The 26,662-nt window shown below is 41.6% G+C and overlaps 2 protein-coding genes across 12 annotated transcripts in view; both read left to right on the top strand.

The window, feature by feature from the left end:
• The first annotated feature begins 24 nt into the window (after nucleotides 1-24).
• On the top strand, nucleotides 25-24,962 carry RAD51AP1 (RAD51 associated protein 1). 11 transcript variants are annotated; one of them, XM_085024513.1, is made up of 10 exons: nucleotides 93-197; nucleotides 4,296-4,345; nucleotides 5,233-5,333; nucleotides 5,993-6,134; nucleotides 9,296-9,405; nucleotides 11,112-11,198; nucleotides 11,695-11,850; nucleotides 15,765-15,926; nucleotides 19,418-19,567; nucleotides 23,890-24,623. In XM_085024513.1, the coding sequence occupies exons 5-10, from the start codon at nucleotides 9,297-9,299 to the stop codon at nucleotides 24,024-24,026; spliced, it is 801 nt and encodes a 266-aa protein (XP_084880639.1). In that variant the 5' UTR covers nucleotides 93-197; nucleotides 4,296-4,345; nucleotides 5,233-5,333; nucleotides 5,993-6,134; nucleotide 9,296; the 3' UTR covers nucleotides 24,027-24,623. The 11 variants fall into 11 exon arrangements, 9 of the variants coding, with proteins under 9 accessions (NP_001432049.1, NP_001432050.1, XP_084880639.1 ...); XM_085024510.1 differs by having other exon boundaries at nucleotides 23,887-24,623; XM_085024514.1 differs by having other exon boundaries at nucleotides 5,993-6,141.
• Nucleotides 24,818-26,662, top strand: part of DYRK4 (dual specificity tyrosine phosphorylation regulated kinase 4) — a 54,159-nt gene continuing 52,314 nt past the window's right edge. Inside the window, exon 1 of the mRNA XM_084956930.1 lies at nucleotides 24,818-26,662. The gene's annotated coding sequence lies outside the window, so the exon portion shown is untranslated.

The raw sequence follows: 26,662 nt of genomic DNA, 5'->3' as shown, positions 1-26,662 counted from the left end.
GGCGTGAACTAACGCGCGCTTTTCAGAGCGCATGCGCGGCAACCGGGATGGCCGGTGAGGATTGGAGGGCTGACGGCCGGGCGGAGCGCTGTGGATTTGGTTTTAGGCGGGAATTGGAACTGCAGCGGCAGATGCCAGCAGGAGTCTAAGAAGTGCATATTTCCTACCTTGGAGGAGACCATGGTGCGGCCTGCGAGGTGAGTAGTTCGTGGTATCCGGGCGGGATGGGGTGGAAGGGCGGGAGGTCGCTGCAGGCCGCGTCTGCTGCACAGGATGGAGGAGTAGGCCAGAGGACCAGGATAGCGATGGCGGGGCGGGGTGGACAGTCACTGGGAGACGCGCCAGCCCCCAGTGAGAGCCTCCCACTCCTCTGAAGGGCCCTATCATCCTGGCTGTTTCCGTCTCTTGCCTCCCTCGGCAGTTACTGCCCTTTCTTTTATCCATCTCGTTCAAATAAGACCTGCTTACATTGCTCTGCGTTTCACCGAGCTCCTGCTTATGTGTTACTTCATTTATTCATCTCTATACTTCTTTGATATAGAAAGTTTAGGTCTCCCCATTTTATCATTTTTACGCTAGGCATAAAAGCCAGGTTACCTGAGTCACAGAGCTAGTAAGTCAGTTGGCGCCGGCTCCTCTGCGTTTTCCATTAAATGTACTCTTTGAAACTGTTCCTCTCCTTAACCACAGTCGAGTGCCATGGCGACTTAGGGTCGGCTATTCATTTAGTAGTTTTGGATGTATTTACTTCTGTACTGTGCTAGGTGCTGGAGGTTGCATTCTAGTCAAGGGATGAGTTTAGGGGACTGAAAATAAACATCACAACGTGAGACAGAGTGAGAAGGAAGAAAGCCCTACTTCAATTAGTTAAAATTCTGTTGAAATGTGGCTAATTTATAATGTTTTGTTTCTGATGTACAGCAAAATGATTCAGTTATATATATGTATATGATATGTATCTCATATATTTGTTTTTATGTTCTTTACTATAGTTTATTATGGAATGTTGAATATAGTTCCCTGTGCAGTAGGACCTTGTTGTTTATCCATTCTATATATAATAGTTTGCATCTGTTAATCCCTAACTCCTTATTTATCTCTTCCCCACCTCCTTTCCCCTTTGGTAACAATAAACTTGTTTTCTATGTCTGAGTCTGCTTCTGTCTTGTAAATACATTCATTTGTGTCATATTTTAGATTTCACATATAAGTGATAGGACAAATATGTCTTTCTCTTTCTGATCTGCTTCATTCAATATGACAATCTCCAGGTCCATCCATGTTGCTGAAAATAACATTTCATATTTTTTATGGCTGAGTACTATTCCATTGTGTGTATATACCACATCTTCTTCAATCATTTGTTTTTTTTTTGTTTTTTTTTTTTTTGTCTTTTTGTCTTTTTTGTTGTTGTTGTTGTTGTTGCTATTTCTTGGGCCGCTCCCGTGGCATATGGAGGTTCCCAGGCTAGGGGTCCAATCGGAGCTGTAGCCACCAGCCTACGCCAGAGCCACAGCAACGCAGGATCCGAGCCGCGTCTGCAACCTGCACCACAGCTCACGGCAACGCCAGATCATTAACCCACTGAGCAAGGGCAGGGACCGAACCCGCAACCTCATGGTTCCTAGTCGTATTTGTTAACCACTGTGCCACTACGGGAACTCCTTCAATCATTTGTTGATGGACATTTAGGTTGCTTCCATGTCTTGGCTATTGTAAATAGTGCTGTTATGAATATTGGGATGCATGTATCTTTTAGAATTAGTTTTTTTCCAAAGATAGGCCCAGGACTAGGGTTGTAGGATCATACAGTAGTTCTGTATTTAGTTTTGTGAGGAACCTCCATGCTATTTTCCATAATGGCTGCACCAACTTACAATTTGCATTCCCACCAAGAGTGTAGGAAGGTTCCCTTTTCTCCAGACCCTCTTCAGCATTTATTATTTGTAGACTTTATTGTGTGTGTGTGTCTTTTTGCCATTTCTTGGGCTGCTCCTGCGGCATATAGAGATTCCCAGGCTAGGGGTCGAATCGGAGCTGTAGCCGCCGGCCTACGCCAGAGCCACAGCAACGCGGGATCCGAGCCACGTCTGCGACCTACACCACAGCTCACGGCAACGCCGGGTCGTTAACCCACTGAGCAAGGGCAGGGACCGAACCCTCAACCTCATGGTTCCTAGTCGGATTCCTTAACCACTGAGCCACGACGGGAACTCCATGACCCCTACTTTAAATAGGGTAGTTAGGGAGTTCCCTAGTTCCCTGATGGCCTAGCAGTTAAGGATTTTGTGTTGTCACTGCTGTGGCTTGGATTTGATCCCTGGCCAGGGAATTTCTGCATGCTGTGGACACATCCAAAAGCAGACGGTGGTGGAGGAGTTAGGACAGGCCCTTCCCAGGAGACAATGCAGCAGCTGAGATATGGGTGATAAGAAGGAACTCTGCAGTCAAAGTCCAGGGCAGTCCAGGCAGAGGGAATAAGAGCCAAGGCCCTGAGTTTGACCATGTTCGAGGGACTGAAAGAAGATCCCTAAGGCTATGGCATTAGCCAGCAACAGGGACAGTTATAGGGGGTTAGATCAGAGAAACAGACAGGGTCCAGAGTAGGTAGGGCCCTGAAGGCTTTAGAAAGGAGGTTGGATTTTATTCTAAGCACAGTGGGAGGTCAGTGGAAGGGAGAGAAATCTAATTTGGGTTTTACATAGTGCACTGGCTGCTGGTAGAGAGTGAGTGGAGGAGGGGATGACCAGAAGGGGCACAGGGAAACCAGCTAGGAGGTGGTTTATCGTTAGGTAGTGGCTGGAGTACGGTGTTATCAGTGGATGTGGAATGGGACAGGCGAATTTGGGATAGATTTTGGAGATATTGCTGACAACTTGGGATGAAGTAGATGTGGAGGGAAGGAAAAAGGAGAATCAGGGATGAGTCCCCAATATCTTTAGGCTGAGCTACTGAGTGGATGATCTTTGTTATTAACTGGGGTGGGGAGGACCAGGAAAAGGTTCAGAGCATATGGCAGATCAAGATTTCCATTTTGAACATGAGTTTAAAATGGGTTCCAAATGTCCAAGTAGCAAAGACATCCTCCCTTTGCCTGGAACAGTGGTTTTCAAAGAATGATCTGCAGACCCCTAGGGGTCTCTGAGACCCTCTCAGGAGGTCCATGGAATCAAAACTATTTTCATGATAATATTAAGACATTGTATGCTTTTCTTAACCATTCTGCCATTTGCACTGCACTGGAGGTAGAAATGCTGGGGCCTTAACACGAATCAAGGCAGTGGCACCAAACTATACAAGTAGTCATCTTTTGGTGTTTTTTTTTTTTGTTTGTTTGTTTTGTTTTGTTATTGTTTGTTTGTTTTTTTAATACTGCTATGTGCTCAGAGTAAAAACAAGAAAATGCCACTTTCACTTAAGAGAGTCCTTGGTGAAACAGAATTATTATACTCATTGTAGCCCAACCGCATACTCTTTTTTTAAAGTAGGTTTGATTTTATCTTACTATTATTCAATCCCAGTATCTCTAAGGAGGTTTCCATATTTTATTCAGCTCTCAAATTCCTGCTCCAAAGAGTGGGAGAGTAACCAGAGTAGGCTTGGTTTTAATACCCTGCGTGAGGAAATGAGGATGCATAAAGTGTGAGCCCTGAGCCACTTTTTCCATAGAACATCATTTTCACTTGAAAGTCCCAACTGACTGACAAGCTGGGTTATACGCACTTAGGTGTTTGGCAGAAGATAAAAGTGAAAACTAGAGTAGAGTTCAGTTCAGTGACTAGAGGCAATGACTTCATTTTACTCACTTTGACTATCTATCTCTTTCTTCCAGTGACCTGTAACGCAGCATGTAGATTCATTTCAGGTAGCTAGTACAAAGTCAGTCACGTGTTTTAAATGTCTCTGGTGTAATGAACATTATTTAATATTATGGGAGATCAAATAAAGCGGTTTTTAGTGTCAAGAAACTTAAAATGTCATGAAGAAGACGGAATGCATGTATAAAAGGAAAGAATACACACACCAGGAACGTTGACATACCCAAGAGCAGTTAAACAGTCTGTAAACTTTAACTGTTAATTATATTGATTATTTTTACTTTGTGTCTTATCTGAATTACTTTTTCCCCTTATCAAGGGAAAATACTTGCTGTAAAATACAAATCATGTTTTTAATTTATATATTCTTAAGGGAATCCAAACACGTTTTTATTTACTCAAGACTGTTAACAGCCTTAAGGAGTTGAGGTGAGAAATTGACATTTGTGTAAACGAAAATTTCTGTCTTGGTCACAGGCATAAGAAGCCAGTCAATTACTCCCAGTTTGAGAACTCTGACAGTGATGGTAAGTAGAGCTTCTTATTTCTGCTTTAAAGATTTAGAAATTTATTTCCTCACAAATTATAGGGTGTGTGTGTGTAGCCAAAATAGTGAACATATTACCCAATTATATGGGAGATAGGTCTGGAAAAAATAATTTTCTAAGCATTTAGGATAATTATGCTGATAATTACACTGACAAGAAATATTGGCCTACGTCATAAACAAGCAGGCCAGGTGGAGTGGCTTTGTAGATCTGAACTACGCTAGGTCCATGTTTTTCAGTGGGGTTCATGTCCTCTTATCCCTTACCCTGAGAAGAACACACAGTTTTTGAGACACAAATGTGTGATAGAATATAATGTGAAATTCTCATTAATTTGCAATAAACCAAGACCTTGAAGAAAGCTTAGGCTTAAGCTTTACCCTGTTATGTGATATATTTACTTGTCTCTGCTATTAAGAGAACCTTGTTCAAAAAGTTTTGAGAAACATCATGTTAGATTACATTATATTTCGAAGTAAGTTTTGGGTTTCTTTCTTAAGACCATGGGAGTTTTCTGTGAGTCAGATATTTAGAAATTCCTTGGTTTGAAGGAATCTGTTTTTCGCCTTAAGTGTGTGTAAGACTTTGGAGAAAAGACCATAGAATGTAACTTCTAGCCTTTCAGTATTATTGTCAGTCTGTCACTAAATATTTATAAATTGCTGCTTGTGTCCTGGAGACTATATGGCATGGAGGTAGGGGCAAGTCACAAGCCACTATAGTCCTATGTGGGGAAGCATAAAAGAGACAACACATGTTAATAAATGCCAAAGTTTGTGATTCCGACTACGGGTACCTGGGAGGTACACATACATGTGTCAGGTATGAGTTTGAAAGCTAGAGCAACAGTTTTATGTTGTCAACAGAAGAACTACATCAGTCCTAAGGATTGGTAGGACAGAATAACCTGTGAGAACAGAATGGACCTGAGAAGAGCATCCCTTTGCCAGAAATTAAAGTTACTGTGGTAAGGTCAGAGAAGGGGCCTTAAGGTAATGGAAGGAAAACATATTGCCATTGTGAAAGTCCTAAGAAGGAGCTGCTTTCTCTTCCTCCAAGTTCTGATACTTGTTATTTTTCCTAGCTTGGTTAATGTATTAGGAATAAATAATGGGCCTTAGAAAGAAGATATTTGACTTGAGTTATGAAATTTTCCTAAAAATCATTTTCTTCCAGTTTGTCAATATGATAAAATTATAAAAGGAATTTTATTAATTTTTCTAATGGTTTTAAAATATTTTAATCATTTTTTTTCTTTACCAGTTATATATACCAGCTCAGTTGCCTTTGTAGTTTTTCAAGGAATTAGTTTTTATTTTTTATTTTTTATTATTACTCAATGAATTTATTACATTTGTAGTTGTACAATGAAAGGAATTAGTTTTTAATAGATGGATATTTTAAAAAATAAAGAGCACTAAAACAAAGTTGATAAGCCTGAGTGAGAATAAAGACAAATAAAATACTACCAGTTACTTTTTAAATTGTTTAAAGTAAACAATTTGTTTATCTTTAAAATTCGAACACACACGGTAATGAATCCCAACTACCAAGAAAGTAATTTTATTTGCTTCTTCCTTAGGAAAAGCAATTTCATATGTTCTTTTATTTTTAATTCACACATAGATGATTTTGTTCCTGCAACCGCACCGTTAAGTAAGAAATCCAGAACAACACAAAAGGAGTTAAAACTAGAAAAACCAGAACCAAAACTGAAGAACCTCCAGGAAAAAGACATCCCACTACAAGAGAAAACCCCTAAAAAAAGGTGAGAGGTAAGAAATACAGTAAATATACAACATTAGTTTTGTTAGCTTGAAAGAGAGATATACTTCAAACTCTTAGTCTAAATTAGAAATTTGAGCAGCATCCTAGGTCTTATTTTGTTTAGTGCATGTTGGAAGGAGAACCAGGATATACCATTAATCCCCTTCTGACTTTCTTGGAGTTCCTGTTGTGGCTTAGTGGGCTAAGAACCCAAATGGTATCCATGAGAATGCAGGTGTGATTCTTGGCCTCATTCAGTGGGTTAAGCATCTGGCATTGCTGTGAGCTGTGGTGTAGGTCACAGACGTGGCTTGGATCTGGCACCACTGTGGTATAGGCCTGCAGCTGCAGCTCCAGTTCAACCCCTAGACCGGGAACTTCCACATGTCACAAGTGTGGCCCTAAAAAGACTTTCTAAACTTCAAGTTCACAAATGTATAGGAAATACCCATTTAAGTATTAAGACAATCATAATCACCAAGTTTAGAAGGTATAACTTGCTCTTACAAGACCTGGCACCTGCCTCTGAAGTCCTCAGGTCTTAGAAGACTATTTTGTTAAAAATTACATTTGTAAGGACAGTTTTATAAAATTTAAAACCATATATCTATATGAGGTGATGGCTATTCACTAAACTTGTGGTGATCATTTCCTGGTGTATGTAAGTCAAATCAGCTGTATCGTACACCTTAAACCGTAGTGCTGTATGTCAATTCTATCCTGGTGAAACTAGAAGGAAGAGAATTTAAACTATTTTTCTATAGATAAAAAAATTTTTCTCTCTGGGGTTCCCATGTGGCTCAGCGGATTAAGTATCTGGCATGGTCACTGCTGTGGTGAGGGTTCGATCCCAGGCCCAGGAACTTCCGCAAGCCATAGGTATGGCTAAAATTAAAAATACATGTATGTTTTCTCTTTATCTTATTGAGCTCTGTCCAGCAGTGAAAAGGACCTGTAGTTCTGGACTAATGCTGGAGTTCCATTAGTTAGAACCAAAGAGAGGGGTAAATGAGGGAAGGAAGTGCCGAGAGGCCTCAGATCTGCAGTGTGGGAAGGAGCTGGGCAGAGGAGGGATACTGACAGACATAGGACATGTGATCCTTTACTGCTACCCATGTGAGGGAAGGTGACAGAGAAACTCACGCCATGGCATTCTCTTCACTTTTTTATTTGTTTTTGAGCATCTTGTACTACATTTAAAATATAGTTAAAAACAAAACAAAAACAAAAAGTACCCAATGGATGGGAGAAAATATTTGCAAATCATATAACCAATAAGGGACTTGTATCCAGAATATATAGAGAACTCTTACAACCCAAGAGTAAAAAGGCTAATGACCCAATTTAAAAGTGGGCAAGGGAGTTCCCGTCGTGGCGCAGTGGTTAACGAATCCGACTAGGAACCATGAGGTTGCGGGTTCGATCCCTGCCCTTGCTCAGTGGGTTAACGATCCGGCGTTGCCGTGAGCTGTGGTGTAGGTTGCAGACGCGGCTCGGATCCCGCGTTGCTGTGGCTCTGGTGTAGGCCGGTGGCTACAGCTCCGATTCAGCCCCTAGCCTGGGAACCTCCATATGCCGCGGGAGCGGCCCAAGAAATAGCAACAATAACAACAACAACAACAACAAAAAAGACAAAAGACAAAAAAATAAATAAATAAAAAAGTGGGCAAAAGACTTGAGTAGACATTTCTCTGGAGGAGACATACAATGGCCAGTAAGCACATGCAAAGGTACTCAACATCCTTAGCCGTAGGCAAAAAAACAAATCAAACCCACAAAGGGTATGTCATCCCCACAGGGATGGCTATATGCAAAAAGACAGGCAGTTGCAAGTGTTGAGGAGGATGTGGAGAAACTGAAAGCCTCACACATTGCTGCTGGGAATGTAAAAATGGTGTGGCCACACTGGATAACAAAGTGGCAGGCAGTTCCTCAAAATGTTAAACAGAGTTATTATAGGACCCAGCCTGTATATATACCCAAGAGAGATAAAAATCTGCCCACCCAAAAACCTGTACCTGAGTATTCATAGGAGCATTAGTCATAATATCCAAAAAATGGAAATAGCCCAAATGTCTATCACCTGATGAATGGATAAGTAAAATGTGGTCTATCCATATGGTGGAATATCATTCCTCAAGAGAAACAAATGGGTAAACCTTGAAAACATCGCGGTGAGCCAAAGATGCAGGCACAAGAGGCCACGTGTTACATGAATTCGTTAGTGTGAAGTGTCTGGAATAGACAAGTCCATGGGAGCAGAAGATAGACTAGTGGCTGACAGATGCTGGGGAGGGAAATGGGGACTGCTAATGGGTGTGAGGTTTCTTTCTTGGGTGATAAAAATGTTCTGAAATTAGAGTGGTGATGGTTTCACAACTCTGAACATACATAAACTGCTGAATTGTATGCTTTAAAAGAGTGGATTTTATGCTATGTGACATACCTCAACAAACCTGTTATTTTAAAAAATAGTAAATGCTTCAAGGTGCATTTCAGTGTTTCCTCCTTTATGTCATCTTTTTCTCACCTGTGTTTGCTTTCTTTCCCTCTTACACACCACAGCACTTTTGACCACCTCGGATAGGAGACATGATGGTCTGTTTATGTGGGATAATTATTAGCATCACTTATTTCCTTTACCTCCTCAACTGCAGGCTCTTTGAGGGCACTTTTAATATCCTGTCTAGTGCAGTGCCTCCCACAGATTACTTGCTGAAATATTTGTCAAAATCCAGATGGAACAGAACAGATGTAAAAAAAAAAAAGTAATTTCAATTTAACATAAGAGCGGTAATAGCTGTCTAAAGAGGGTGGACGGGGTCAAGGAAGATTTCCAAGTGAGTGATGTTTGAACCAAGTCTATTCTCTGTTGGATAAGTGCTTCCCACCTGGATGGAACTGGTGGGGATCAGAGACATCACAACAAAAAGGACAGTCAGCACATGCTCTCCTGCTTTGAATCTGTTCTGCTGGGTCCAACATGATACTGTTTTATTTCAGGAGGCTTCACATTAAAGGGCACCTATGATCGTGATTATTATTTAAGAACATCTTTCTGATGTTGGAAACTGAGATGGTCATTGAGGAAAATCTCAAGTTTTGCAGTTTAGTTGAGATTGAGAGTTTAAAAACTCAGTATTATTTGTGCGTCTTTTTTAGGATGGCTTTAGATGACAAGCTATACCAGAGAGACTTAGAAGTCGCACTGGCTTTATCAGTGAAGGAACTTCCAACTGTCACCATTGATGCGGAGGACTGTCAAGATAAAAGTAACTTTATTTTCTGTATATTTATCTTTAAAACCTTCTTACTGCTTTTGAAATAATTTTTTTGGATGAAATTACATCCAAAGAATATACTGTTAATACTTGGGACTGTAAAAGGAGCAATCTACAGAGGGTATTGCTTGTTTACTCAGCTGCATGAATCTCATCCACAGGTAAATACGTCTTTGTCTGACACTCCGAGTCCACTTGAGGACACGGATGGTGACCCTATGTGTCCAAAGTACATCTTTGTATACAGTGAAAACTTCTTGATTGCATAAATTGATCTATACCTCGTAACAATCACCTCCTTTCTCTCCGAATTGAAATTAGTTAAACATGCTCTAATGATGGTAATACCTATTATTTACAAGGGTTAAGGGTACTAATTTGGTTGAGCAAGCTCAATAGACGTGATAGATTTATGACTTCTGGCTTTCTCTATGGATTTTTCTCCTTCAATGTTTTTGGCAGCTAGGCAGCAGATGGCAATATTGACATTCTGGAGAGACAGAAATCATTCCTGGGAAAGACAGTGAAATTGCTAAAAATGCCTTTTGGATTAAATTGCTTTGGCCTAACTTCTTTTATGTTGTAGGATATTTTCAGCCCATTAGCTTATTTAGGGGTATAAATGTTTAAGTCACTCTGGCCTCTTGGTCATAAATAAATGAGATAGTGTTGATTAGTGGCCCTTTTAGTAATCAAGAATCAAAGAAACTTAAAAAGATAATTGTCCTATAACTAAAATGAAGAGGAGTTCCTGACGTGGCTCAGTGGTTAACGAATCTGACGAGGAACTATGAGGTTGTAGGTTCAATCCCTGGCCTCGCTCAGTGGGTTCAGGATCCAGCGTTGCTGTGGCTGTGGTGTAGGCCGGCGGCTATAGCGCCAATTAGACCCCTAGCCTGGGAACCTCCATATGCCACAAGTGTGGCCCTAGAAAAGACAAAAATAAAAAATAAATAAAATGGAGAAAATGAGGGAGTTTCCTATGGCTCAATGGGATAGAAATCCAGTATTGGTCACTGCAGTGACTTAGATCACTGCTGTGAAACAGGTTTGATCCCTGAACTGGGAACTTCCACATGCTGCCACATGCCAAATAAGTAAAATTAAGAAAATGAAAGTCTCTTCCTATAAAACTTTGTGGCATGTATAGTAGGGTTTCCCTGGAACTACCCCTTCTAGAGTAATGTGCCCCGTAGCCCTAGGATTTGTAGTCCCAATCATCATGACTTAAAGTCCTCTTAAAACACTCCCGATCACTTTAAAGTTATAATAATGATTCAGAAGTCTTTATGTTAGTGAAAGCATGGATCTGCCTACCTAGAAATGACAGTTAATATTTATGAACTGTTACCTGTATGCCAGGCACTACGATAAGCAGTTTCCACATTCGATCAACATTTAATCCCCGCAGAGTTTTCATCTCCACATTATAGATGAGAAGATTGAATCTTATGGAACATAGGCATCTTTCTCCTGGTCGTAGAGGTAAAGTGGTTGAGCCTGAATTTGAACTAATTAAGTCTGTGTGACTTCAACTATATGTTTGTTAGCCTTTCCAAGTAAGAGCTTGGTGCTGGTTTGGTACTGGTACTGGTCTGTAGCTAAATGCTATTAGGTTTGAGCACTTACCTTCCTGTTTCTAGACATTGCTTGACTAAGGTGCGTCTGCACGTCCTTTTTTTCTTCCTTGCATTTAGGCACTGATGAACATGGCAGTGGAAACGCAGAAACGACAGTTAAGTCTCCTCATATCTCCAACTGCAGCGTAGCCAGTGATTATTTAGGTGAGTTTTTTGTATTAATAATATTTATTTTTTCCATCTTTTTCTAGCTTTTACTTACATTCTTGAAACTGTAACTAGAACCAAGGTCTTTAAATTGTGAAGGTTCTTGTCACCTCTTCTCCTTCGTCTCTTTCTGTTTCAGTTTTCCCCTCTTTCACTGCAGACCCAGCTTCTTCCCTGGTGAAGGGTCGTGACTGCCCTTGGATTCTAGTTGACGGCACTTGAACACTGAAGAAAGGGCCTACATCTTCCCAGCTCCAGTTTGAAAATTCTTGGGAAAGACTCTGTCAGTTTGGGTCTTGGACTTAGGCTTAACTCACACTGGTGCCAGGAGACTAATGAATTATTGGCCTGGATTGGGCTGTGTGATCTATTGCTAGAAGCACAGGAAGGACGAAGTGGGGCAGATACAAGCAGCAGGTGCAATAGAAGTCCACTCCACAGTTCTTTCATGGTACCTGGCACAAAAAGTTTTGTTGACTTGTGTGTCCTGCAGATCTGGATAAGATCACCGAGGAAGGTGATTCTCGAGGTGCTCGAGGGAGGAGAAAGGCAGCATCCCAAGCCACGGTCCAGCAGAGGAAGATCCTCCTGGACGGCCGTGACGGCAACGGTGACGGCGACAGTGACTCCGAACCAGACTTTGCAACAGGTGAGTTATGTCCTAACTCTGCATTAACCCCATGGAGAGTCAGTAAAAAGACCATTGATGTATGCAAAACACTGCTAAACGTTTGGTGTGCACAGACTGTGTGCACACTCAGGACTGTTAAATTCAGCTGTGGCATTTGGGGGAAGCTGTATCTGGAGGTGACCTTTAAGCCATGCCTTGAAAAATGAGTAGCATTGGGGTGAAATAGCACTTCTGACGGATAGAAGGGTATAAACAACAGAATGGACAAGCGCACGTACAAGAACTCGGTGATGCTGGGGATTCCTCAAAAAATTAAAAATAGAACTACCTGATGATCCGGCAGTTCCACTCCTGGGTATTTATCCAAAGAAAATAGAAACTGATTGGAAAAGATATGTGCACGCCCTATGTTCATTGCAGCATTGTTCACAATAACCAAGGTATGGAAGCAACCTGAGGGCCTGGCAGCAGATGGATGGATAAAGAAGATGTGGTGCATATGTATGTATTTAATGCACACACACACACCCAGTGGAATACTACTCAGCCAAAGAGAAGAATGAATTCTTGCCACTTGCAACAGTGTGGATGGACCTGGAGGGCATTTTATTAAGTGAAGTAAGTCAGACAGAGAAAGACAAATACTGTGTGATTTCACTTAGATGTGATTTCACTTAGGTGTGGAATCTAAAAATAAAGCAAATCAAACAGAACAGATACAGTCATAAATACAGAGAACAAACATGGTTGCCAGAGAGGAAAGAAATAGTTGAGGGAGTTGAGATGGACAAACCTCTAACTGCAAAATAAATGAGTTCATGACATGAAATGTGCAGTGTGGGGAATACAGTCAGTAATTGCATAACACCCTTGTAAAGTGACATCCTGTAACTGACTTAACTGTGGTGGTCATTTTGAAACGTATAGAATTAGCGAATCACTATGTTGTGGACCAGGAACTAACATGGTGTTTCAGGTCAATTCTACTTTACAAACAAACTCACAGAAAAAGAGATCAGACTTGTGGTTACCAGAAGCAGATGTTGGAGGAGGAACTGGATGAAGGCAGTCAGGAGGACCAGGCTTACAGTTATGAGATAAACAAGTACTGGGGTGTAACATACATGATGAGTAAATTAACACTGTGCTATGTTATACATGAAAGTAAGTAAGAGAGCAAATCCTAGAGTTCTCATCACAAGGAACATTTTATTTTCTATTTCTTTGATTTTGTACCTGTATGAAATGGTCAATGTTCACTAAACCCATTGTGGTCATCATTTCGTGATGCATGTAAGTCACATCGTTATGCTGAACACCTTAAACTTACATAGTTCTGCATGTCAGTTATATCTCAATAAAACTGGAAGAAAAAAAAAAAAAAGATGTGGAAACACATGCACACATACAAGGTATCCAGTGAGGCTTGCAGGGAAGGGAGAATGTGGTAGAGGCTGCAGAGGCCCCCTGGCGCAGGTTTGTGCAGGGTCCCTGACCCATCCTAAGAGGTGTAGAATTTTTTTCCATAAGTAATGGAAATTCACGAATCATTTTGAGGTCGGAATGATGTGAAACCTGTATTTTTTTGTGATAGTTTTCAGATTCATTCAGAGATTAGGGCAAATGGGAAGCATAGTGACCTTGACAGCATCATGGTATACAAACTAAAATTAAAATGAATAAATCCATAAATTTATGCCATCAGATGCTATCTTTTTAACATGCAGTTGACCAACAATAACCTGTTTGTTCATCTCCATTCAAGAAATAGTTGGGTACCTGTTATGGGCACTGTATTTTAGACACTTAATGATATTATTATAGCATTGGACAAAGTTCCTGCCCTTATGGAGCTCAAACTCCGGCAAGGGGACACAGACAATAAACAAATACCTAAGGTGTCAATTTATGGTTTATGTAGTAGTAGATACTTAAAAATTCATAGATTCTGAGACATAGCCCTTAGCTGCTTGTGTATCACTTGTGGACTAAAATGACTGTTGTTTCTCCAGCTCTTTGAGAGTTGGTTTGGTTTTTCCCGGCTTCATTATTATGGTTTCTGCCAAACTGCTTGTACAGTTGTGCTTCCTGCAAATGTCGTGTGCTCCAGCCCTGAGGAGCAGTATCTCAGCTCTTCCGGGAGCTGCTCATCAGTGAGGAGGTGAGAACTGCTGTCCAGCCAGGGCTGTGGATTCACAAACTAAGCTTTAGGCACAGGATTTTTTCCTTGCTTCTCCAAATTTCTGACTCCTCCTCTGTCCTTCACCCCAAGAATGCAAAAGTCTACGCTGTCTTGCAGATATGTAAACCTCCTTCAGATGCTCCAGCCAAGCCTGCTTTACCTTCAGTTCAAGGACAAACATTCTTTTTATACTCCATATACTTCAAGGAGTGAGACAGCTCATTTTCATCCACCCTAAGCCAAGAATGACTCTCTCCCATCGACTCAGAGCTGGGGGACAAGAGGGGTGGATATTGCTCTGTACTAAAAGTGACTAATATGGACCGGGTAGAAGATGATACCCAGAAACATTTGTTAATATTGCTAGATAGGATGATGACATTGTTGTGTTTTTTGAAGGTCCGTGTTTTTCAGAGATGCTTTGTGAAGTATGTAGGAGTGTAATGCCACAGTGCCTTGGGTTTATTTTTATAGACATGAGAAGAAAGGGGAAAAGAGAAGACAGATGAGATGCAGCAAAATATTGCTGATTGTTGAATCTGGGTGTTAGTTTTATTGTCACCTGTTGTGAGTGTTTAAAATTTTTCATATATATTTTTTTTGTTTTTTACATAGACTATGTTATTCCATAGATAGCTGGGTAGGTACTGTCAGTGGGTGGTGAGCATGACAGTGGTTATCTCAAAGTGAGGAGGTTAGAGAGTGGGCCTCCTTCTTAATATTTTGTAGCACAGTCTACATTTCCTACAGTAAGCATGAACTGCGTTTGGTTTTTTGTTTGTTTATTTTTTGGCCATACTTACAGCAAGTGCAAGTTCCCAGGCCTGGGCGCAAACGTGCGCCACAGAAGTGACAACACTGCATCTGTAACCACTAGGCCTCCAGGGAGCTCCATGAACTGCATTCGTAATATAAAAAAGTGGAAAAAAAAATTGTTATGAATATAGGGCTAATCCTTATTTACACTTAATTGTCAGAGTTTATTATTTATAAGACATGGCCTTCTTATCCCCCTACTCACCAAAAAATAGAAGAATTATTGCTTGACTATTGGTTGTTCTGCACGTTCTCTTCTAAAGCAGCTGTAGCTACGTAATACATTTTATCACCGGCTAATATCACCTCCTGCAGCCCAGAAAAGAGTGTGTGGGAGAGCCGGGGTGTGTCCCAGATGAAATCATCGTCAGTTAAGACTGCTGGGGTGCCGTTTGTCTCTTCTCAGTTCCCAGTGGATCTCTGTTCTGCAGTGCTGAAGTTTGTGCGATTAAGGGAAGGTATACGGTGAAATTACCATCAAAGTTAACGTTTTGTAAGAGCAGCTAATATTATCCAGCTATTTTTCTCAGAAGTTACTGAGTTAAACTGATAAATTCGGAATCCTTATGATTACTGATGGGAGGTTAATGACAACAGTGAGAGCAAGCAATTCTCTTCTGCTCGCTGCATGCACATGTTATCCTTTGCCTGTATTAACTCGCTCAGTCTGCACACCAACCCTGTGATGTAGGTCTTAGGGTTCTCCCCATTTTATACATGAGAAATTGAAGCCCTGTGAAGTCAGTGACTTTTCTGACACCACACGACATGTAAGTAGAGAGGCTGAGACCCAAAACTAGGCCACTGTGTGTGGTTTCGCCCCTGGAGATGGCACAGCACAGAGGGCACCGGAGTCTGGGGCAGAAGCCAAAGTGGAGGCACTAGAAGCTTCACGTTTCAGAACCGAGATGAGGTTTGTAATCTTCTATTTCAGGTGACGATTCTGAGGATGATTCTGATTTTTGTGAGAGTGAGGATGATGAAGCCCTCACTGTGAGAAAAAGCAAAGTTAAAGAAATCAAAAAGCAAAAAGTGAAGGTGAAATCTCCAGTTGAAAAGAAAGAGAAGAAACCTAAATCTAGACGTGCTGCTGTGGGTAAGCGCAGCCCTGAATAGAGCAAGTGTGTTGGGTTTACTTAGTGGGTTTCTCTCCGTGGCCTGTGTTCTCTTAACATCTTGCCGGTGTTCGTTCCCATGAAAATCCGTGGAAGAGAGCAGGTGGGGTCAGAGCCGGTGGGTACAAGCCTCCACCTTCCCTGTCACGGGTCTCTCAGTCTTTGAGTTGAGAACCTTTCAATCACGTGTTTGAGGCTTTTTGGTTTCTTCAAAATGAATTCATTTAGAAACCAGTTTTAAAATAAAACTTTGGAACTTGTGATGACTTAAATATGGAATACTTGTGTGAAAGAAGTTTGGATATTTTTGAGTTCGTAATAGATAACAGATTACTGTGAAATATAACTTCCTTTACCCTGATTTACTTTACATACTGACAGACATTTATGTCTTCATTGTTAAATATATGTGCTATTTGAAACTAAAATTTCCATTATTCAGACCCCATTTATTAATTGTGGGCATTGTTCTCACCTGAAATAGCCCAGGGCTGAGTACTGGTGCTGAGTACTTACTAAGAAATAAGAAGTATTGATTGAGTCATGCTCCTCCTGCCACTATATTCTGAATTAGTGAGGTTTTATTTTGTTTTTTGCTTCTTTTGGGGCTGCACATGCGGCACATGGAGGTTCCCAGGTTAAGGGTCAAATTGGACAGCTGCCGACCTATGCCACAACCACGGCAACTCGGGATTCAAGCTGTGTCTGTGACCTACACCACAGCTCACGGCAATGCTGGATCCTTAACCCACTGAGCGAGGCCAGGGATCGAACCTGAGTCCTCAAGGATCCTAGCGTTCATTGACCACTGAGCCACGAAGGGAACTCCTGATTAGTGAGGTTTTAATTGATTTTTTTAATTGGCAAATTCATCGTTTCCAGAAATAAGATTTTAAATGCCGGGTTTTTAGAGATAAAGCTGTGTATGAGTTCCCATTGCTGCTGTAAAAAGTTATTACAAACTCAGTGGCTTAAATCAACACAAATTTATTATTTCACAGTTCTGTAGGTCACAGATTCAAAATGCCTCTCACTGGGCTAAAATCAAGCATTGGCAGAACTGTGTTCCTTTGTGGAGGCTTGAGGGGAGAATCCCCTTTCTAGCCTTGAGGCTGCCTGCTTGCCTTGACTGGTGGCCCACTTCCCTCTTCAAAGCCATCACATCACTCTTGTTCTCTGCTTCTCACTTTCACTTACAAGGACCCGTGTGAGTACACTGGGCCCTTCGCACAATTCAGGTTACTTCCCCATCTCGAGTCTCCCCCCCGCCTTTTTTCTTTGTCTTTTTGCCATTTCTTGGGCCGCTCCCACGGCATATGGAGGTTCCCAGGCTAGGGGTCGAATCGGAGCTGCAGCCGTCAGCCTACGCCACAGCCACAGCAACTCAGGATCCGAGCCTCGTCTGCACCCTACACCACAGCTCACTGCAACACCGGATCCCCAATCCACTGAGCAAGGCCAGGGATCGAACCTACAACCTCATGGTTCCTAGTCGGATATGTCAACCACTGAGCCACGACGGGAACTCCTCGAGTCTCTTAATGTAATCCCACTTAAGTCCCTTTGCTGTATAAGATAACATGTGCACACGTTCTGGGGAGTTAGGAGATAAATATCTTTAAGGAGCCGCCTATATAGACTGATAGGAGAAGGTCATTGACGATATGAAAAAACCTAACATGAATATATTTTATGTTTTCTTTAGATTTTTGTTTATGCCTTCTCACCAAGACACTCTAAAAGCTAAAAATAAATTCGCTTTCCAAGTTGCCATTTACCACTTAAATATTTCTTTATCCTGGAGCAAGTTGCTTCACAAGAAAGTTTACCATGTGATATTAGAAGTAAAATTTAACAGCCAAATAATGAAATTAAGAATTCGGAAAGATGGATTATATTTCTAGTCCCAGTAATAACATATTGAGTAACCTTTGAGTGTCTTCAATCTGGTACATGTTATAATTTTTTCCTTGATAGAGGAAATTTCAAGAGCTGTGGTGTCCATTATGGTGGCCACCAGCCACAAGTAACTTTATCACATTTAAGTTAATTAAAAATAAAATTTAAAAGCCAGTTCCTTGGTTTTACTAGCCACGTTTCAGGTGCTCACTAACTATATGTGGCAGGTGGCCTCCACATTGGACAGCACGAAATACAGAGTCTTCCCATCATTGCAGAAAAGCCTGTTGGACGGATGGTGCTGATCAGGGGGTGTAGTTACTAACATTAAGACGGGTATACAGGAGTTCCAGTCGTGGCGCAGTGGTTAACAAATCCGACTAGGAACCATGAGGTTGCGTGTTCGATCCCTGGCATTGCTCAGTGGGTTAAGGATCCGGCATTGCCGTGAGCTGTGGTGTTGGTTGCAGACGAGGCTCAGATCTCAAGTTGCTGTGGCTGTGGCGTAGGCCGGCGGCTACAGCTCCAATTAGACCCCTAGCCTGGTAACCTCCAAATGCCGCAGGAGCAGCCCTAGAAAAGACAAAAAGACAAAAAAAAAAAAGACGGGTATGCAGTGAAAATTCACATGCCTATGGATAATGCCCTTAGGTATAATAGGCCTTCAGGTAAATAAGATGCTCCTTAGGTATCTCAAAGCAAGCATTAACTAAAAGTGATTTTTTTTCCTACCTCCCTACCTCCCTCCATCAAAAACAAGCAAAAAACCAGAAAACTCAAACCTACTCCCATTCTGTGTTCATTCTCTGGGTAGATGGCGCCATCAAGCAGTGTTCCAGCGGCAGGAACTTGCAAGTCCTGGTTATTTCCTCCCCTCCAGCACTGCCCTCCCCTCTGATTACTAAGAGATGTCCAATCTGCTGGTTTTCCTTCCTCTTAGCGCAGGCCCTTTCCTCTTCTCACCGGGATAGCCATAAAGCCATCCAGGTGGTGTGCTTTACCCCACCATCGGCAAGATGCTTCTACGCATACAGCTCCTGAGCCCACGTCTAAAGTCTCATCTCTCTTACCACATTGCACTGTACACTTCACTTCTGTGCCCTTTCTACTACTAGAGTCTAGTGACTGGACCATGAGTTCCTTGGGAGCAGGATACTCTAACCTAGAGTGAGACACTATTGTGTAACAGTTACAAGTGTGGACTCAGAGTCAGACCTGGTTTCCAGTCCCGGCTTGGACACTTCCTAGCTATTAACTACAGGCAGATTATTTAACCTCTGTGTTTCCTTAACTGACAGTAGAGATGGTAATTTCTGTATCGTGGTTGCTCTAAGGTTAAAGGTAATGTTTATGATGTGCTTAGCATACTTCCTAGCATAGAAGTGCTCATAAAAAAGGGCTGTTCTTAGGTTCTCAATAAATGTTTGATGATTAATGATAATTATAATTGATTTTTCACATTTATGATACTTTTTTGTTTGTATAAGATTCTGTCATTTTATAATTTTCACACAACATCCTAAACTTTATCTTTCCTCTCTAACACTTTTTCTATGTGTATTTTTCAAATAAGTGACTTCAGTACACTCTGCTCCATCTGCCGTCAAGTCAGAATCTCAGCCCTTGCCAAAAAAGGTTTCTGTTTCTTCAGAGGCCACTGAGAAGCCATTACAAATATGCAGTCCTTCGGCTGAAAGCAGGAGACCTAAGTGGGTCCCACCAGGTACGGTGTATTTATTGATTGCTCAAGGGCAGGGGCTTCAAAAACTGGTAGGATTTTTTTTCCTAGTTGTAAATGTCACATATGAGCATTTCCTCATATTATTATGTAGTCTTCAAACCAAGGTTCTTAGTTGCTGTATTCATTCATCACTTATTATTCCCTCATATTTGAACATCCAGGTTATTTTTTCGTTGTTATAAATAAAGTTACAGTAAGCACAAACATCCTTATTTTTATTTTATTTATTTATTTTTGTTGTCTTTTTAGTGCTGTACCCACAGCATATGGAGGTTCCCAGGCTAGGGGTCTAATCGCAGCCACAGCTACCAGCCTACACCAGAGCCACAGCAACGCTGGATCTGAGCTGCATCTGCAACCTACACCACAGATCATGGCAATGCTGGATCCTTAACCCACTGGGCGAGGCCAGGGATCAAACTCGCAACCTCATGGTTCCTAGTTGGATTTGTTTCCGTTTCGCCATGACAGGAACTCCAACGTCCTTATTTTAGACCTCTGTGGGCACATCCCTTATTTTCCTACGATAAATTCCTAGAAGTAGAATTATAGTGAATGAGTACCAGTGTTTACGGCTCCTGTTATAGGAGTTCCCATTGTAGCTCAGCAGGTTAAGGACCCAACATTGTCTCTGTGAGGGTGTCAGTTAAGGATCCGGAATTGCTGCAAGCTGTGGTGAAGGTCACAGATGCAGCTCCATGGATCCCACGTTGCCATGGCTGTGGTGTAGGCCTCAGCTGCAGCTCTGATTCAACCCCAGGAATTTCCATACGCCATAGGTGTGGCCCTAAAAAGAAGAGGATGAGTCCTGTTATATATTTTTGTCAAGAAATCTCTTTGCCCAAGACCCACTGACTTCCAAAGTCTGACAGAATCCTTGGGAATCCCTGCATGTGGCAAACTTGACCTTCAGCTCTTACACATTTGGCTTCTCTCTGTTTTCTTTTGCTCCACAGCCAGGTCTCGCTAATCCTTCTCCCGTCTTGCCTTCCCTAAAACCCTACCCCAGGCCTGCTCCTTGCATCCCCTGCTAACTAGTCCTTGACCATTTCCCCTTGTCCAGCCACATGAACCCTCTGCAGTGGAATCGATGCACTTTCTGTGCCTTTGGCACTATGCGTTCTTCCTCCCTCTGGGGTGTCTTTCTTCACTCGTCACGGTCTCACAAGTTTACTTCTCGTCTTTTCCATGACTCTTCTTGATTGGTACGCAGCAGTCACTCCCCTGATGAGAACCAGGTATTCCTGGACAGACTCAGGCCTGCGACTGGATAATTACTTAATTTCTCTGAGACTCCATTTCATCGTCTGAAATCTCAGGCACTATATAATCTTAAAGTCTTTTCTGTTTAAAAATTCTAAGACTTTAGGGAGGACTTCAAGTTCTTTGGAGGAGAAAGGAGGACGATTAGTTATTGAGATAATGATGCTGTATCATTTAAAGGATAATCCTTAGTGTACTTCTTTTGAGAATAATTAGTGATTCCTCAGCAAAAGAAATGTAAAAGAATTAGTATAATGACTATAGAAATTGCAAGGTAGCGTAATCAAAAGGCTAAAAAGGAAATAATGGAGTGATGGATAAAGAGTCAGTGTCATAAAACACGAAGTGCTTATGGATTCACTGTGGGGAAGGGCAGCCCAGGTGACATCAGTGAGTGGAGGGGGCCTGGGACCAAGCTTGCAGAGTGGGCCTTGCTGCCCTTGAGAGCTGTCACCCTCTGGAAGGGAGCAGCCAGGACTCTGCCCACCCTCCCATCCCCACCCCCAGACATTCACATGCAGGGTTATGGGCCTGAGTTTTTTAAGAGAAGCCAGAAATCTAATTTTTAATGTGAAAACTCCCAGTTTTTAAAAGTCGACTTTTTAAAATACCATGTGTACCAAACGGTATCTCTAAGAGTGGGATTTGACCCTCAGGTTGCCAGCTAGTCTGCTGTCTTACACGACTGAGAAGACTAGCAAGATTCCAATGAGAAAAAAAAGATTCCAATGGGAAAATGAACATAAACATACTGCTTCCCCCAAGAGGTGCAACTAGAAATGAATATGAAAAGAATTGCAATCTCACTGCTAATTAAGGAAATGTGAATTAAAATAAGATACTAGGAAATTATAAACCTATATCAACCAGTACACTCTGGGTTGTAAGGTAGCAGGTATAATTTTTCCTATAAATTTATAATCCCTTTACAGGACATCTTAACAGGAGCCATAAAAATAAATCTGTCTTTTGACTTAGGAACTACTGTTGGGAATTTATTATTTAAAAGAATTCAGAAAAAGTAAAAGTAGTAAGTGGTTAGATTTTTTTTTTTAAGAGGCATTTATAGAAAAATAGAAACTAGAATCAACCAAAAGTCTGTTGTAGGAATTTGATCAATATATGGCATGTACATGCAATTAAGAATGATAAATCAGGGGTGCCCACTGTGGTAAAATGGAATTGGCAGCATCTCTGCAGTGATGCAAGTTTGACCCCCAGCCTGGCATAGTCAGCTAAGGCTCTGGTGTTGCCGCAGCTGCAGTTCAGATCTGATCTCTGGCATGGAAACTCCATGTGCCACAGGGTGGCCAAAAAAGGGGGGGGGGGGAATTAGACAGTAATACACAAACATCGTATGCTATCGGTTATATGTGGAATCCGAAAAAAGGATACAGTGAACTTTGCAGAACAGAAACTGACTCACAGACTTTGAAAAACTTATGGGTACCAAAGGAGACAGGTCGTTGGGGGAGGGACAGGCTGGGGGTTTGGAATGGAATTGTAAAATTGGGTTGTGATGATGGTTGTACAACTACAAATATAATAAAATTCACCGAGTTAAAAAAAATAAAGAATGAGGGTTTCCTGTCATGGCTCAGTGGTTAGTGAACCCGACTAGCATCCATGAGGACTCGGGTTCAATCCCTGGCCTCACTCAGTGGGTTAAGGATCCAGTGTTGCTGTGAGCCGTGGTGTAGGTCGCAGACATGGCTCAGATCCATGTAGTGTGGCTCTGGTGTAGGCCGGCAGCTAGAGCTCCAATTAGACACTTGGCCTGGGAATCTCCGTATGCCGCAGGTGTGGCCCTAGAAAGACAAAAAGACAAAAAAAAAAAAAAAAAAAAGAATGTTAAATCAGATGACTAGAAACACAGAAAGTTTATAAAAACCTTTGATTGAAAAAAGTACACAAAGTTATACTATTATGGCTACAATCATGATCAACTATGAACATATATATGTGGATAAATTCTGAAATTTAATACTTGATGGAAATAATTGCTACATTAGTGATAGCATATAATGAAACTAGTATAAATAAATTAAAAAAAGTATTTGTCACATTTAAAGTTATTTAACATTTGAAAAAATAGATTCCTTAAGGAGTACTTATAAAAATTGCAGCATTTTTGGAGTTCCTGTCATGGCTTAGTGGTTAACGAATCCAACTAGGAACCATGAGGTTGGGGGTTTGATCCCTGGCCTTGCTCAGTGGGTTAAGGATTTGGTGTTGCCGTGAGCTGTGGTATAGGTCACAGACTGCTCGGATCCTGCATTGCTGTGGGCTGGTGTAGGCCGGCGGCTACAGCTCCGATTAGACCCCTAGCCTGGGAATCTCCATATGCCGTGGGTGTGGCCCTAGAAAAGGCAAAAAGACCAAAAAAAAAAAAAAAAAGTGGCAGCATTTTTTAAAATTCCTTAAGTTTGTCTACCACTTTAGAACTTATAGTTACATTGGAATTCCTGTTGTGACGCAGTAGAAACGAATCTGACTAGGAAACATGAGGTTGAGGGTTCGATCCCTGGCCTCAGTCAGTGTGGGTTAAGGATCTAACGTTGCCATGAGCTGTGGTGTAGGTCGCAGATGCCGCTCGGATCCTGCGTTGCTGTGACTGTGGCATAGGCCGGCAGCTGTAGCTCCGCTTCGACCCCTAGCCTGGGAACCTCCATGTGCCACAGGTGTAGCCCTAAAAAGAAAAAAAGAAATCATGGTTACATTGATTTTTTTTTTTTTTTTTTTTTTTTACTCCCTTACAACCCAGTGTTCTTTGCTCCCAACCTTCCTGTTTAGCTTTCAGGTTGAAAGTTTTAATGTCATTGCCGTGGCCTCCGGGGATGTTTAAAAATATGCAACACTATATTTTTTCTGCTCTTTAGTACTTCCCATTCTTTTGATGTAACATATGTATAACTTGATAGAAACTGCATGGCAGGATAATATCTGTAGTACTTGGTTTTGCCTCTTCTGTTTTATAAACTGATCTTTGTTAAGAGATTTCCAACATGATCAACAGCCAATGATGTGTCTTCTTGCAGCAGCATCGGGAAGTGGCAGCAGCAGCCGCCCGCTGGCAGGAGTGGCTGTGAAGTCTCCAAGTCAGAGCCTCCGCCTTGGCTTGTCCAGATTAGCACGAGTTAAACCTTTGCATCCCAGCGCCGCTAGTAGTTGTGTGTAGCAGCAAGGCAATGTTTGATTAAGAGGATCTTTGTTTTATAAGCCTGTTTATATTTGAGGAGGGTATTGTAATATAAAAGAATCCTTTGTCGTATAAATTATCTCTACCCATTTTGTGATTACATTCTCTGAAAAGCTGTTTCAGATTCACTTATGAAGTTTGCTGTTTCCTTCTGAAGAGCCTTATCTCTCCTTTCTGTGTATATAAGTCATTGTCGTACGTGGCTGTCAGTTTGACATGGAGGATGTCCACATCACACGCTGCTCTTTTCTCGTGACACGGTGCTTTTTCCTGACTTTGTCTAGTTTATAGCACCTGAACTTTGTTCCGAGTTTATCCCATTTCTCCCAGGAGACATTTCTGAAATCTTAGAAGTTACTTAAGCTACATTGTTAGTTTCATTGTAATGATGTTTCGTATTTTAGCCAAATCTTTGTATATTAAGAATTCAGAATTATTTTCCACTTTCAAACACTTCCCGTACTAGTGTGTGTCTCCTACTTAAAAGTAGATGACTATTGTATAGCAAATAGAATTTTGTGATGTTTTATGAAGCCTGCATTGTCAAAACCTTTAATAAAAGTGAGAAAGTTTTGATATGCTCTTTTCCTTGACACCTATGCATCTATCTGTCTCTAATTGTCTACATTTCATGATAAAATGAGTGCTCTGCCAAAAAAAAAAAAAAGACTTGCCTTTTTGTTGTAAACGCCAAGGGGAAGAGCCGTTTCTTAATCACTTTATGTTGGGCCTGTGCTTTAGAGAGTGGCTGTTAAGTACTCGGTCATCCCTGTTGTGTTAGATAATACAGCTCTTCGGGAAGCTTGGATCTGTGCTCTCTGTGAATAAAAAGAGTGATAGATATTTTATATTTATGGTGAGAATTTCAACCAGCTTCTGGTCACTTTTTAATAAAAAATTTTTGAATCATGTTAACCATGGAAGCATCTATGTTAATATGAAAATAAGTTAGAATTATGATTCAAGTGAGCATTTGCCTATTGCTGTTGTATTTTCTTTCTTCCTTCCTTCCCTCCTCTTTCTTTTCTTTCTTCCTTTCCTTTCCTTCCTTTCTTTCCTGGCACCCACAGCATGCAGAAGTTCCTGGACCAGGTATTGAACCTGTGCCACAGCAGTGACAATGCTGGATTCTTACCTGCTCGGCTACCAGGGAACTCCAGTATATTTGTTTCTTATCTGGTATATATTTGACACTGTCACATACCTTCTCACCCACCCCACCCTCTCTTGGAAGCATGTTTTCTACATGGTATTGAGCTTCTCCATATTTTACAGTTTAACCATAAACATTCAGTGTCTACCCTGTATTAGTACTAATATCATTGATTAGTTTTCTGGACCAGCCTGATGAACCTGTTTTCTTCATGTTATTCATATTAAATGGTTTCTATTGGAAATTGCCTTAAAGTTATGTCAAAACAGGGCTTGGAGAAATGCAGTGATCTTTCTGTTCAGATCCAGGGTCCATTTTCTCACCTTATCTTCTGGACCCTAATCACCATGCCCGGCTTCATACATTGTATTTCCTGGGCTCATGACCAGATTCTCTTGTAATTTTCTCCCCACTTCCCTGCCTATTCTTTGTTGTTTTGCACCATGCTAATCTTTTGTGTCACCTACACTCACTTCTCTGTGTGATTCCATCCTTTTTCCTGTGCCTGTTTTTTTAAAACTTGGGTGACTTTAAGTTCCAGTGGTCACCAGCGACTCCAGCCAAGTCAGGATCTTTAGCCCAAACCTGCTCTTGATAGAAGACCTGTTGCCAGATCCCTTGATAATTTGATGTAAATCATCACTGAATCAATAACATCTCCCCCTACCCCAAACATTTTCCTTCCTATATTTTGTTTGTAAATAGCGGCGGCACTGTCAATCAACTCAGGAGCCAAAGGCACATTCACCCTTCGCATCTGATCACCAAGCTCTAGTCTGTTTCTCAAAACTGTTCGCTCTCTCCATGTGCTGTCCTTAGTCTGACACATCATCGCTACTTCTAACGGGTGTTCTTGCCTTGATTAGTAACCTACTCTGGCCCATCCTTCCTGCCATTATTGCTAGAGGGAGTTTCCTAAAATAAAATCTGAGCAGAATACCTCTCTGCTTAAAGCCTACACACACTCCTTAGCCTGTCTAGTTCACAAGCTATTTTGAATGCGCTGCGCTGGCCGCTGCCCTCTTCCTCAACTTTGCACCATGCTGCCCACATGTGCCTTTGACCCCTGCCACACCATGCTGGGTGCTGACATCACAGCTCTGGGTTTTCAGATGGTTTTTATTTGCCTTCTTGACATTGCTAATTCCTTCAAGTCCTTGAATACTCAAATTCAATTCCGCTCTTGCAAAAGTTTTATTTGAGTGTCTTGTTCCCTCCATGGACCACACTGTGTGTTCCTCCAGGTGACACTACTGCCATTTAACTATTAACTCCTTAGTTTTCCTTTCTTTGAAACCTCGTGCAGGGAGTTCCCGTGGTGACTCAGCAGTGACGAATCTGACTAGCATCCATGAGGACTCAGGTTCGATCCCTGGCCTCGCTCAGTGGGTTAAGGATCTGGTGTTGCCATGAGCTGCAGTGTAGTTTGCAGAAGAGGCTCGGATCTGGCGTTGCTGTGGCT

Source organism: Sus scrofa, chromosome 5 (assembly GCF_054392235.1).
Source record: "Sus scrofa isolate SSC_HxYL_T2T_F1_AM1 chromosome 5, Sscrofa_HxYL_maternal_Yorkshire_Landrace_v2.0, whole genome shotgun sequence".
NCBI lineage: Eukaryota > Metazoa > Chordata > Mammalia > Artiodactyla > Suidae > Sus > Sus scrofa.
This window is presented reverse-complemented; position numbering and strand designations above follow the sequence as displayed.

Coding starts and splice junctions, on each gene's coding strand:
- RAD51AP1 (NM_001445120.1), top strand. Junction 11,199..11,694: donor CGTAGCCAGTGATTATTTAG/GTGAGTTTTTTG, acceptor TGTGTCCTGCAG/ATCTGGATAAGATCACCGAG. Junction 11,851..15,764: donor CGAACCAGACTTTGCAACAG/GTGAGTTATGTC, acceptor CTTCTATTTCAG/GTGACGATTCTGAGGATGAT.